Here is a 14,803-nt window from a genome sequence, read left to right on the forward strand (position 1 = left end):
GTCTATCACTTATAGATTTTAATATATTTACAATTTTTTTAAACGTTGATATATAATCAATTATCACTAATAAAATTGTTACTAATTATAATTAACATGAAATAAACTAACCAAATTAAAAGTGATTTTTTTAAAAGAAAAAAAAAACTATATATACTCTATAAAACAAAACAAAATGATTCAGTAAAGTATACAATTTTTGTTAAATGTTTTATTTTTGACCATTTTACCAATTTCATTACGAAATAAAATATTATAGTGATAGCAAATCCAGTTATAATTAAGATTATTGTTATTATACCAACCGATTTAATTCAAAAAATTCACAACGATGAGCTGTAAAAGTCCCATTGGAAAGCACCTCTGAATTTAAGGAGAGAGATTTGGAAGTCTTTAGTCCCACATGGGAAACTATTACCAAATTCTGCGGCATCCGCCAATATAAAACACGCCTTTGATCATCAGAATACTCATACCTTTCTCGGCCTTTTGGCTAAGATCAAGTGTAGTATCTGTTCTTATCAGTTTAATATCTGATACGTGGGCCATCGGCCCACACGATATTAAATTTATTTTTTATGGGTCAAGGCCCACCGAAGTAGCTTGCTACTTGGGCCTTTGCGCGTCTCCCTTGCCTTGCACTACTGCTTGGGCTTGGCGCAACCCAACAAAGCTCAGTCAAAGTAATTGTTTTTTTCACCCCGCGTATCTTTGTACTTGCTCTTAAATTTAAGTTTATATTATATTATATAAATAGCTTCTACAATATAAGGTTGTTCTTATTCTAAACGTTTCTTCTACACACTAACATCAGATTTGTCATTGTTACTAGGCAGGGGGTGTTATATAGGTATTTGCTCTTTTACGTTATTTAATTGGTTAAATTTTTGTTAATCATCTAGAGATTTGTTCATTTTTATTAGATAAAATGAGAGAATTAAGATACATTGTAGGAGTAAGAAACCGATCAAATGAGAGAATTAAGATACATTGTAGAAGTAAGAATGAAACCGATAAAATGAGAGAATTAAGATACATCGTAGGAGTGAGTAAGAAACCTCCTTTCATAACAATGAGCGATTAGCACGGACCTCCATTTACTCAATGATTTGCATTATAAATGGAAGAAAATTTTGTTTTGAACAGCAGGGAGAACAAATCAATTTATATTAAAATATTTTTTTCTTCAAATTATAAATTGAAGTTTTGGACTAGGAATATAGAAATAGAAGTCAATTTAAATTAGATGAATAAAAGAATTAAAGAAGAGCAAGATTTTTTTTTTTATAAACTTTATCGCTGACATGAGTTTTGTTATAATTGCCATTCTTGAATTCTTTAAAAAAATATTGCTATACATTTATTTGATCTTTAATTAAATCTTAAAGACATTACCTATTGCAATTAGCATACAACCATTGAAACCATTTCAAAGAACAAGGCAGAACATAACAAAAATCCAATGGAAAAACAAAATATTCTAGAGATGAATTACAACTTACAAGAAAAAAGCAAAATTCTGTAATCGAGTCCAACACATAATAATATTTTTTTTTTCTATTTTTTACACATCTCCCGAATCCCAAAACCCAAATAATGACTCCACCAACCACCAATACGTCAAATGACTCCATAAAATAACAACTCAGTCTTCTCTTTGCCACCGATTACATTTTACGAATTTAGTTCTGCTCAAGAAGGCATTCATAGATATAAAACCTCATCTTTGTTACCTGAATGGCTAACAGTTCAAGAAGGTCGAGGTGTTCAAAGCAAAAACCAAGAAACGCTGAATTCCTTCAATAACCCCGCTCGTATTTGTCCTTCATTAGCACGCGCATCCACTCGACTGCGGCTGGGATTGTGCGGCACCACTTCCTGTGGACTTCAGGTTAACATCCACCATGTCTTCTTGTTTTGTTGATGAGAGAGTTTCCATTCCCGGCAATGCTGCAGCAATTTTTCGGAAAAGTGCCTGTGGAAGTAATATAGTTCACCAGTTACAATGACACAAAAATAGACAAATTTAATATAATATCATCGCACTCTCTTGTGAGCTAGAAATATGAAGAATACCCAACAAGTGAATCAATATTAATGGGGAGAAAACAACATTGTAAGAATGGATTACTGGCTTTGATGCTATCTTAGGTCCAGGATGGATCAAGACAAATTTGAAATTATATTATCTAAACATGATTTAACGTAGATTCAGGTTGGAGGTATAGGTATGGTAAGAATGAAACTTCGTATTGATTTTACCTTGATATTGAATCCAGCTTTAGCACTTGTTTCGATAAACATGACATTTAGTTCACGGGCTTTGGCTTCTCCTTCCTCTATGGAGACTTGCCTAAGGATGCAGCATATGGGAAAATGGTGAGACAAAATGCCAAACAAGACTTCTTGGAAATGCACATATGAATACGTAGAGCAAGAAGAACAGTTGTAGTATTAGCTAACATGAGATTTCATCTCAAAACCAACTAGCAATGAGAGAGTAGCATTTAATTTCTATTTTATTAAGATTACGAGGTCCCTCGGTTTAACCAATGTGGAATCCTCAACAGGTAGATCACAACATCATGTTCTACACAAACAATATTTACTATTTTTCCACACATCACATACAATATGAACGTAAGATTATCTGATGAAGATACAACATACAACAAACTGCTGATATTATACAAGTAGGAAGCACTTGGAAGTATTTCCTAAAAGTTGAAAACTATGTATCTATATGGGGCGGGGGGGGAATTACAGATTGTTTGATCAGTTGCCTCATAAGAAGTACAGTAGTATTTGCATTGTGTAAGGAGGAGAATTTAAATATATGACCAGACCTTAATGTTTTAACTAATTAACTAATTGAATTATGCTTTGAGTATTTAAAAGGTAAAAAAGATATGAGAACTCCCTACATCCCTTCAAGATCATCAAAAATGTTTTGCTACCACTCAGATTTGGGTTTGCAAATTATTCTGATTTGAAACAGCCAAAATGATGGAACATGCACACAAAATAAAGAAAAACCATGGCCACCTATTACCTCTTCTCCACGAGGTCCGTTTTGTTCCCAACAAGCACTATAATGACATCACTGCCTCTCTCAGTGCGCACCTCCTCAATCCACTTTGAAGTGTTTAGGAAAGTTTGCCGGCCTGAGTGGCAACAGGATGAAAACAGTTAAAATAGTCCATTGACCACATCATGGCAAGAACTCCCAATCAAGTAACTATATGAGATTAAGGACCTAAAGGCTTTCGGATATTAGATCCCAGATCCATCCCAGGAGTATACAAAATAGTTTATCACATGGAAATAATACACATTTTCAAGTGGTTGCTTAATTATTATTCTCATTCTACAGAAAATTTCAGAATTCATACTTGCAACATCATAAACAATGACAGCAACAGATGAGTCCCTGATATAGCTTGGTATTAAACTTCTGAATCTTTCCTGTCCAGCAGTGTCCCTGAGAAACAAAGAGATAAAATTTTAAAATATACAGCAAAAACCCATATTCCTGGAAAGGAATAAGGAAGTTAAATGCTTCAATTAAATAGAATTAGAAGTGTCATGAATATATGTGCAGAATTAAAAATTAATACATTAGTTTAGAAGATGTGCCCAACCATCAAAGGACAAATTTGATTAGCACACCTGCAACATTATCATTTATTTGATTGAAGATATAGAAACCGCAGAGATATATTAAACGTTGCTTGTCACTTAGCTTCTAGATGAGATTTCCATAGAACCTAATTAGTTCCTTGTACAGTAAAATGAAGTCTTGTATATATTTGGAAAAGGATAATACACTTTGCATTCTTTTTTTGTCTCTCCTCTTTCAACCTTGAGTGGAAGCAGGCATAAAGTGAACAGGCCAGGCCAAGTTAAAAGAAGAAATAAAGGTTCTCCCCGGTAGGCCATGTTCAGAAAGAAAGTATGGTAAAAGAAAAGATTAGCAAAAGAGACCCAGAAAGAAGCCACGAAACTCTAATGAACTGACTCCCCATTCGTTCTGACAAGTGGCATTTGTATTTGTTTGAGATGAGTTTTTATTTAGACTTCATGATTGGAAAGAAACAATAGAATCTTTCAAGAGGTTTTTCTTGTTTTCTGGGATCAAATTATTTCTAGGGACAAATAATTCACACAAGTTCTTCCATTCTGAAGGGCAAATAAATCACATGCTTAACAACATGAAAATGTGATTTAGGGACAATTCTTGTAGAAGCGTAATGTGAATTAGTAAAACCAATAGAAAGCAGTCATCTATATATGAAAAATCATGAAAGTTAATGAATCTTTATATTACCACAACTGCAGTCGAACGGTACGATCTTCCAGATACATGGTTTTTGAGAGAAAATCAATCCCAATGGTAGCCTGAACAATGACAAAAAAAACAAATATATTGCAAGAAGTGAATGTGCGGTATAAATTTGAAACTGAAATTTAGAAAGAACTTCATAGTATCCCACCAAAGATAAAAGAAGGATGAAAATGAAAGATGGAAATGTGTATCTACCATCCACGTCAAACAGGATGAATCTAGCATATTTTTTACTTTTTATCAACTTAAAAACTAATCAGTAGCACGATCTACAAGATCACAGATAGCTAATCACTGATTCACTCCTGCTCCCTCTATAAATCCTGTTCTCCATAGTAGCAGGACAAATGTCCCAAGAGTCCAAGACCATATGGGACTTAACATGTCGTGCCATCATCATCAAAGCAGTTACAATAACCAAGATACATCCGATTTCATGAATCATACTGGGTTACAGCTTGGTGCAATTAAAATTACCAAATTTAACATAAAAATATTTATGAATCTTTGCCAATGTGTCAGAGAGAGATAGTCGAAGCATTTTTTACATACATGACATGGAACGAGCACATAATTGCACTATCAAGTCGAGAGTTGGATAATTAGCAATGCTCACCCAACTCCATGAGGTAAGGACTAAAATAGTGGTTGTTTATACTAAAAAGTCAACGAACTATTCTTCAAATTAATTCAACAAAGTAACATAGAGGAAAAAATTATGCAAAGCGTACTCAATAAACTAGTACTACATAGTACAAACTAATGTTGTCGACAAGAAACAACAACAAAGTTTGACACCATCCACCTGGAAGCAGCAAGGTCAGAATCATAGACTTAAGACTCTGCTTAATTACTGAACTCTTGACTAAAAACCAATATATTGAGACAATTACAGTGTGTAAAGAAAATGCTGATCGCCTACGAACAAAAACCAAAAGATCTAAAAACATAAACACGGAGTTCTCATCCTCCTCAATAACACAATCCAAACACAGCAGAAAAGAAAGCCGCATAGAATCGAAGAAAACTGCAAGAGGAATCAAAATTAAAGATGAAACAACAGGATCAGGCATTGATTAACAGTTTGGGAACCGATCCAAGCGCGCAGTGTGATAGAAACGAAGGATCTACACAACCAAGGATTGAGCAAGGAATTACCTGATATGTATTGTCGAATTTATCGTACATGAAGCGTGTAATGATGCTGGTTTTGCCAACAGACTGGTCGCCGAGAAAGACGAGCTTATACTTCGCCAGAGCTGAGGTGGGAGCCATTTCTGGAGAGATCTGTGATTGAAAATTCCGAGAGAGGAAGAATTAAGGGATGGAGAAGAAGATTTGGGAATGAAATGAAATGAGTTGCAAATGGAAGAAACTATGGATTTTGGTTTGTTCTTTGTGTTGATCTATGGATTTTGCTTTCAGTTTCGCACTAACTCATCAAAGATCCAAACTTCTTTACAAACGGGTCGGATCCAATTTCTCGGTTTGTTTTCACCCTTTAATATATTTTTTTTCTTTCGGTTAAATTCAAGATATTAACAAAAAAATAAAAATAAACGTAACATTTTTAAAATAACAAAATAAAATAAAATATTTACAAATTATAACAAAATTTTGAATTCTATCATTTATAAAAATCGAATTTTATTACTATCCATCGATATCAATATCTATCGATGTCTATTATTGATAAAATTTTGAAATTTGAATATTGTAAATATTTTGTCAAGTTACTATTTTAAACAAATTTTCTATTTTTATATGTTATTCTCAACTTGTTTAAATGGTTAATATATATATTTTTTTATAAAAAATGTAATTCTTGTTATAAAATAAGAATTGAACACAATTAAACTCAATTGTGTCGTATTTACAAATAATCTCTACGACCTCTACTTATATGATTTTAAGAATAATTGTTACAAAACCAAACATAAAAGAAAGCAAAAAAGTTAGGAAGATCCATGAAGACATTAATTGATGAATTTATAACCTAACAAGATCACGGACATTTAATAATATTTGATTTCGATTTAGAATATTCATAATAATGTTGTTGTTTTTTTATTATTATTGTTAATATGTAATATTTGACACCTTGATTATATTTTTCTATGAAAACGAATTTTGACAAATATATAAATGAAGCTTTATGAATAAATGTGTATTTCATTATCAATGTATTTGACTTGTGTCAATACCAATGTATTGGAACATTGACTTAAAGTCTTATTGAGTTCCTCTTCCAAGTGGTATTTTATTAAATACTTTATTTTATATGATATTATTGGCATGATTTGGACGTTATTTTAAACCATATTACATTTTGTTACATCTATGCCTTCCCTACGTAATTCCATTTTATAATATAACATGTTTAACTATGGAAAATCTTATTTTTTTTTATGAAGTCGTGTGAAAGTAGCGATTTAGTTTGTAAAGTATGATTATAGTATGTATAGTTATAGTTTTGTGACAGCGTAGTTCGTAAACTATGATATCCAACAATCTAATCCATATACTTTATAATTTTTTAAGGTATGTAGTATTATTATAAAATCTATGGTCCATATCGTGAAAATTTATAATGATGTATAATCCTTGATAAAATATCTTACATAGATGGATTAATAAACTAATTAGAGGACTCAATGTGTTTGTAAGCTACAAAGTATACAATATTAAAAATACACTTGATTTTGATAATTTTTTTCACAACAAGGATCCAATTGTTACAAATTTGAAAGTGTATGTGTAAAGAAATGATAGCATGCTAGAGAATACAGATTAAATTGAAATCAACAAACACCGCAAAGGTTAAAGAGTTACAGACAAATTCAATCTAATTATATCCCATAAAACTTGGGACCCAAAGTGATATTTAATAAGGGCTAATTTCAAGAATGATGTTGTTTTCTTCGAACTAATCGCAAAAACATGGTAACCAAGAAAAAAAAAAACAAACTAGGAGTTTAAGTTTAAAGTATTTTTTAAAAATAGGATGAAAATGTTGTGGAGAAGAGTCGTGTACTCGTGCACGATGTTCTTTAGTCCAATCACAACCCACCTGACCAGAATTATGATTGGAGTCGTGTTATGGTACTCGACTTTCTATGACAATCGTGTATCCAGTACACGACTTATCCACCTATGTTTTGCAATACTTTTACGACAACTTTGTTGTTTATAATAATTATTTAAATAGCATTATTTTTAAAAAAATATTAAAATTTGAAGTTGATTCCATATGTTTTTTTTTTTTGCAAAAGGTTGTTGCTTGTTGTATTTCTATCTAATGTACCTTGATAATTGCATTTAAAAGAGTCTCATACACCATGTAAACTTATTTGCACCAATCAATATGGATTGAAAAAACTATTTGTTAGTTAGTTCATTTAATGATTTAAATTGATTCAATACTTAGTTTGAGTTTTTAAAGTAACATAACCTGAAATTTAAGGTTCAAGTTAATTGTGAATAAATTAAATAATTACCTCTAAATTAAAAAAAACAAGTTAAAAATGGAAAAAAAAAAAAGGAGCTTGATTCTTTATCAACAATTATTGTAATAAAATACTAAACCATAAATGTGAAAAAAAAAATTAAACTAAAAACTTTTTAAAAACATTTACAATGTAACAAAATATCGCGTAATATTTGTAATAGAACAAGATATTTACTATATCCCATTTTCCATCGCTAGCATTTTTTTGAAAAACACGATAAATTTTTGTGCTAAGATTTTGTGGTATCAGATTCCTGGTAAAGAAATATTAACCACTTTTGTTTTTTTATTTATAAATATAATTTATATATATTCATTTTTTTTTTTGGACATGATCGAGATCCGGAATGTATTATTGTACTTAGTCTTGAAATGTCAATGAAAACCCTAAACCCTAAATCTCATTTTTCGTGTACTTGGAAATTCTCTTCTTATAAGACAGATCCCTGCTAGTTAAATGAACATGTCTTGATACATATAAACTCAAAGTCTATCGTAGACCTTTTATTTTATAAATATTTGGATTGATGTTGATGTATTTAAAAACAAATAAACACAAAACCCAAATATTTGAAATTAAAAACGAAACCCAATATGATATAACGGAGTTGAAGGGCATTGCTGCAAAATTCAAAATTACAAGCGGCGACTTCCACTGGGGGTTTAAGCAAAAGGGTTTTTGCTTTCATTTCCGCCGTTGCCGCTTCCTTTACTGGCCGTATTTTCTTGGTTATTCGTCGCATGATTCAGTTGAAGCCACAGTCTCCGTAGGGTTTAACACGGTTAGCTCAGACTTGGACGATAAACTTTTGCATTTCAATCACTTTCTGTAAACTTCTTGAGTTAGGGTTTGTGTTAATTTCTATGGTTTATCAATTGATACGGGTTTATGAATTGATGGTTCGTGAAATTCTTCCCGGGATATGATCTAATGTTCGAGCATAACGTTCTGCACTAAATGCATCGTGGCGTTTTCATATTTGCACATCGGATTTTTGCGAGTTCCAGTGTTGTCAGAACTAGCAGTGGATTTATTTTTTCCGAGCTCAATCCTCTGAAATCTAGTTTTCATGGATTTCCATTATGTAGAGTGTTTTCCTTTGTACCGGCGCACCGCCGGGCGCCTGATCCCAATGATCCATCCAACTTGATGAAGGAAGATGGAATCTCTGCTTGTTCCCAGATGTGGATAGAGAACTTTCGCGAACCGGATAGAATTGTTTCCAATTTGACCACGTATCTTCAGAAGTTTGAATTATGGGTTTTGGCGTACCAGAAAGTTTGTGCGGATGAGATGGGCTCATATATGCCTCGAAATGCAATACAAAGGTCAGCATTGGAAGATTTACTTGCCCTTAGAAATGCAGTTCTAGATAGTAGGTTCAATTGGGGGGCAAGATTAAAGTTCTTCATAAAATCACCAAAAGATAAGACGGATTATGAAGCATTGTCAAAGAGGAAGATAAAGGCTATATTGACAACGACACAGCCTGCTGCATTTCAAGATAAAATTGTTCAAGAGGTTCTGTTTTTGATCCTGGAACCAATTTATGAAGCTCGGTTTTCGCCAAAGTCTTATGCATTTAGGCCTGGGAGGAATGCACATACGGTGTTGCGGGTAATTAGAAGGCATTTTGCTGGTTATTTGTGGTATGTGAAAGGGGATTTAAGTACAATTTTAGATGGCATGAAAGTAGGGGCAGTTATAAATGCTTTAATGAGAGATATTAGAGATAAAAAAGTGATTGATTTAATTAAATCTGCTTTGGTTACACCAGTTATAACAAGCAAGATTGACGAAGGGGAAAAGAAGAAGAAGAAGAAAAGGAAGTATCAGAAGAAGAAAGTATTAGCTGAGGACGAACCAAAGCCTGATCCATATTGGTTGGAGACATTTTTTGGTTTTGCTCCTGAAGAGGCAGTGAAGAATCCTTCATGGGGACACTGTGGGATACTTAGCCCTCTTCTAGCTAATATTTGTTTAGATGAATTGGACCACTGGATGGAGGGAAAGATCAAAGACTTCTACTCTCCATCTAAGAGTGATGTTATATGGAATAGTCCTGAAGGAGAAGCAGATCAAGGAAATACGTCCTGGCCAGAATTTGTACCGACGAGTGGTCCGGACAAGACACGGAAGATGGATTACATTCGGTATGGAGGTCATATTCTGATTGGTGTTCGAGGACCTAGGGCAGATGCAGCAACATTAAGAAAGCAATTGATTGAGTTTTGTGATGAGAAATATATGCTCAAGCTTGACAGTGAGTGCCTTCCCATTGAACACATTACCAAGGGTATCATGTTTCTCGATCATGTACTTTGTCGAAGAGTCGTGTACCCAACGCTTCGGTATACTGCTTCTGGTGGTAAGATCATTAGTGAGAAAGGCGTTGGTACTCTCCTTTCTGTCACGGCAAGCTTGAAACAATGCATTAAGCAATTCAGGAAGCTGAGTTTTATAAAGGGTGATAGAGATCCTGATCCACAGCCTTGTTTTAGAATGTTTCATGCCACACAAGCTCACACAAATTCACAAATGAACAAGTTTTTGTTAACAATTGTGGAGTGGTACAAATATGCAGACAATAGGAGGAAAGTGGTGAACTTTTGCTCTTACATCTTAAGAGGTTCACTTGCAAAGCTATATGCTGCAAAGTACAAACTCCGTTCACGAGCGAAAGTTTACAAGATTGGTGCTCGAAATCTCAGTCGCCCTTTGAAAGAGAAGAAAGGGCAATCGCCTGAATACCACAATCTTTTGAGGATGGGCCTTGCTGAGTCAATTGATGGCCTTAAGTTCACTCGGATGTCTCTTGTCCCTGAGACAGACTACACCCCCTTGCCAAATAACTGGAGACCGGATCATGAAAAGGCCCTGCTCGAATTTATAATGCTTGAAGATCCTAGAACACTTGAGGAGCAACGTAGATGTATTAGGGAACTGGGTCTTGTTTCACCTCAAGATTACATTTCAATGCTTGTATGGAATTACAAGAGGAATGCAACCATGGATCAGATGTCCCTAATGAACAGTGGCGATCATCGAATATTGGGTTTGAACCTGGGCAGTCATGGTTCCAAATCCAAAGAATTGGAAGAGCATGACCAAGCAGCTGAAGTATAAAGTTCTTTTGTTTGGATAATATGCTCCATCTTCAATCCTAAGGAAAAACTTTGCATCCTTTGGACTCCGATTCTTTACCACTGTTAGAACATTCAAATTAACAATCCAAGACATTCGGTAAAATTCCAAGTTCTCAATGATTAGCACTGCTGTGTTTTTGAGTCTCATCTTAACGATATGACAACTGTCTCGGTGATCTGTATCAGAAACTATGGCATTGTATCAGGTATGGGTTACATATTCTCCTCCTTAAATTCGGAGGTTCTGTTTCCTATGTGGCAAGGAGCAGTCACTCTAATTTTGACGTGGATCAATTGTGGTTGGGATACTAAAAGGTTAATTTTGCCATCTGATGTACTTGGTCATTAATTTTTCGAATAGAGAATCATACAGCATTTTAGTTGCAGGTATATCTTTTCTGTTGATTTTTGAATACAGGATTTTGGTATATTTTTGATGCAGATGGTTGTATCAGGTACGAATTTCTCAAATAATTCCTAGATTTTTGTTTTTCGCTCATTAACTTGTTTAGTTTGTTGCTGAATTCTGCCTTCCAAACCTACCAAGAATATTCAAACAGGTACTTAATCGGCCTAAACTTGCTTTGAGATAAAATTTGCTGTGGCTGGGCTGGGATGCAGGGGGGAGGAATTCATTAGGTTGTTATTAGCAAATACCACTATTTATTGTTTTGTTGCAGAATTAATTTTTGGATTAGTCTATATTGATCGACTGTCTCTATTGTGTTGATACTAGTAAATACCAGTATATTATTGTTTTGGATCCAGAGAAGGTTGAAACTCATTTTGCCATTCTTTTCAATCTTTCCATTGAAGGACCAAGAGAAAAGAAATCAACTCGAGAGTCACAAACCTTGAAGTTTAGTGTGAAGGCTTATAATATAACCATAGTTCTTTTATAACAAACATCAAATAGAGGCAATATTACAATAGTACTATGAAAACTTTTCGACATAAACAATTGTCTACATTTGAAACGATGTAGTACATTGTTCTACAACAGAAACATTAATTAACACTCCCAAAACACAATACCATATACCAAAAGACACAAAAAGTACATATTATTGCTAAAAACCCTTTCTAAACACAGCAAATTTCTCTTCATAGCCCCAACTCGAAACCATTAAAAACTATAGGGCATCATCATCCATCACTTGACACTTAACACATATTGATAAAAGCAAGAGAAATTGCAACCAACTGAAAGAACCCATCATTGATCTCTGACAGAGGAGAAACTTCACCATCTTTTTCCTTATACCCATCTTCACAACTCACTGGTGCATCCATGGCTGCACTCACCCCTGTTTTTGCTGTCTCATAATCCTCCATTTTCAAACCTTTCAAAGCTTTTTCCAAATCAGAAACAGCCTCAGAATAAAGCTCTAAACAGCTCTTCAAACAATTCAATGAATATTGCCCCCATTTCTCACTTCTCCTTTTCATTAGCTCTGAAATCTCTGACCCAATTTCTGTGGCATTGGCCTTTGATTGGTTGATTGAAATCACAACCAAGTCTTTGAACTCTGCATCTTTGGAATTGGGACTGGCTTTCAGGGTTTGTACACATAGTTTGTAATCAACATATGGGTCTGTTTTTGCAGCTAATTTGCAAGAGTGTTGAACAATGTCCAAACCATACGCTAATTGAATAAGTGTTGGAACACAGAGAAGAAATAAAATTGATCTTGAAGTGGGGTTTTCCATTTTGAGAATTTGGGGATTGTGAGTTTCAAACTGAAGGAAGAAAGAGATTTATAATCCTTTTTTTTGTGGGTAGCACGTTCATGAAGAAAACCAGGTTTTGGGAGGACATTTATGTATAAATATGATGATTTTATTTTACTTTGGAGGAAAAAATATGATGGGATGGTGTTTCGAGTATGTGTTTTTTCTTCCCTTGATAGACTTTGACCGAAAGAGTGGCTGAATTGTGATAGCACGTTAGTTATTGAACTATTTCTCTAGAGTTTTAGATAATGGTTTGATTACAAATTAGTTTTTTTGGGGTTTGAGATCTTTCTTGTCAAAAGTTAAAGTTGACAATAGTGTTTATTGACTTAATTTTTTAAAAAATAGTATTTGTAGACTTAATTTTAGAAAACAAATACAAAAAACAAAACAAGGTTGAAAGTTTAAGGTTTTATTTAAACATAAAATTTAAAAACTTATTAGGTTAGTCAATTAGTTTTGAAAAGTTTTTTACTTTGTCAATTATTTATTAAGTACAAAATTATATGTTAATAGATTGTCATTTCTAAAAAGTTTGATGAACCAAATTCTAACAAACAAAAACCTCAAAGTCCATCAACTAAGTTTACAATAAACTAATTATTGTGTCTTGGGGTTATTAATTGCACATCTATTATTCTAACATCTCATGAGTGTTCTATAGATAAATGAGCAACATGGGATAAACAAACTTCGAATAATCATTTTTGTTATAAGGATCACATTTATACATTATTCAATGTGTAATCATCTACATTCTAACCATGTGTAATCATCTACATTCTAACTATTAGAATGTCACGTTGGCAAAAATTGTACCTCTATTGTCAAAAAATCTCTTCGATGAACACCTAAACAGAAGCGAAGTGTCCAAAAATTGAAGGCAAAATAAGCATCTGCTAAAAATGTTGGGGGCAAAAGAAAAGTTATCAATGATCTCATTTGTGTATACTAATGTATCATTAAATTTATTGTTTCATTATCTATGGTTTAGATAGGATACACTATTTTGATTATAACAAATTGCAAAATAGAAATTCTGAAAAGTTTGGAAGAGCACAATGGAAATATAAAGATATGTTTTCCAATCGTACATTATACTTTTTAAAAAAAGAAAAAATTGCTGAATTATTTTGAAAATGTGCACTGAACTGAAAGGTTGCTCTAAAACTAAGTTTGTAAAGCAACGTATGAATAATTTATTGTTAGAAAGAAAGAAATGATATTATTCTCTGCTTCCTTCTCGCTGTGTATCAAATGGCCGTCGGCCGACCTGTTCTATTGCTATACTTATGACACGTTTGGTGCATCGAATCCAATGGTCATTGAGTTGGAATATTATTTTTTATTAAATTGTTTTGTAATTTAAAAAAAAATGTTTACTCTTAATTTTTTTTTATTCACGTCATATAAATGGTAAACAATAGCAAATTTGACAAAATATTTATAACATATAATAAAATTTCAAATTCTATCAATAATAAACTCTAACAAACATAGATATGTTTATATTAGTAATAGAAATCTACCGGTTTTTATAATTGATTGAATTCAAAATTTTGCTATAACTTATAAATATTTTGTTTTATTTGCTATTTTTAAAAATGCCTCTTAGAATAATGGTTTTCAATGACAAAATTATTTAAAATATTTATAAATATAATAGAAATTTACGGTATATTTATATGTATCAAATATTTATAAATATAATAGAAATTTACGATATATTTATATGTATCAATGATAGATGACAGTAATACGTCGATGACAGTAATTAATTCAGTCTTCCTTCCAATATCAAAATATCACTATTTAGAAGGATACTAAACTCTTTCCTACTCATTGCTGCCATTTAAGTTTTTTTTTTTTTTCCTTTTGGTTATATTTTGTAAATCATTTTTTATATATATATATTCATAACAATCTCCATTATTCTTATTATTTCTAACAAGATATTTTTCAAATTAATAACTACTCTAATGATTATTATATTATAATATGAATGCTTAAAAACCAACCATTTTGATTAAACTTATAAATCAATCATACACAAATCGGTTTTATGCTTG

General features: G+C 32.7%; 3 protein-coding genes and 1 non-coding gene across 4 annotated transcripts; 2 read left to right on the forward strand and 2 right to left on the reverse strand.

Moving 5' to 3' along the window:
- Positions 1-472: 472 nt before the first annotated feature.
- LOC116402999 lies at positions 473-668 on the forward strand. The gene has a single exon (XR_004215730.1). It is a non-coding gene; the product is annotated as a U2 spliceosomal RNA (small nuclear RNA).
- A 759-nt stretch (positions 669-1,427) lies between these two features.
- On the reverse strand, positions 1,428-5,795 carry LOC101204395 (ras-related protein RABH1b). The gene is made up of 6 exons (XM_004148455.3): positions 5,504-5,795; positions 4,328-4,398; positions 3,393-3,481; positions 3,053-3,164; positions 2,263-2,353; positions 1,428-1,975 (listed from the first exon to the last, which is right to left on the reverse strand). The coding sequence occupies exons 1-6, from the start codon at positions 5,618-5,620 to the stop codon at positions 1,829-1,831; spliced, it is 627 nt and encodes a 208-aa protein (XP_004148503.1). The 5' UTR covers positions 5,621-5,795; the 3' UTR covers positions 1,428-1,828.
- A 2,637-nt stretch (positions 5,796-8,432) lies between these two features.
- Positions 8,433-11,499, forward strand: LOC101204642 (nuclear intron maturase 2, mitochondrial). Its single transcript, XM_004148456.3, has one exon. The coding sequence runs from the start codon at positions 8,812-8,814 to the stop codon at positions 10,978-10,980; it is 2,169 nt and encodes a 722-aa protein (XP_004148504.1). The 5' UTR covers positions 8,433-8,811; the 3' UTR covers positions 10,981-11,499.
- A 414-nt stretch (positions 11,500-11,913) lies between these two features.
- Positions 11,914-12,903, reverse strand: LOC101208499 (putative invertase inhibitor). The gene has a single exon (XM_004148472.3). The coding sequence runs from the start codon at positions 12,708-12,710 to the stop codon at positions 12,165-12,167; it is 546 nt and encodes a 181-aa protein (XP_004148520.1). The 5' UTR covers positions 12,711-12,903; the 3' UTR covers positions 11,914-12,164.
- Between the last annotated feature and the right edge of the window lie 1,900 nt (positions 12,904-14,803).

Source organism: Cucumis sativus, chromosome 3 (assembly GCF_000004075.3).
Source record: "Cucumis sativus cultivar 9930 chromosome 3, Cucumber_9930_V3, whole genome shotgun sequence".
In the NCBI taxonomy this organism is placed as follows: domain Eukaryota; kingdom Viridiplantae; phylum Streptophyta; class Magnoliopsida; order Cucurbitales; family Cucurbitaceae; genus Cucumis; species Cucumis sativus.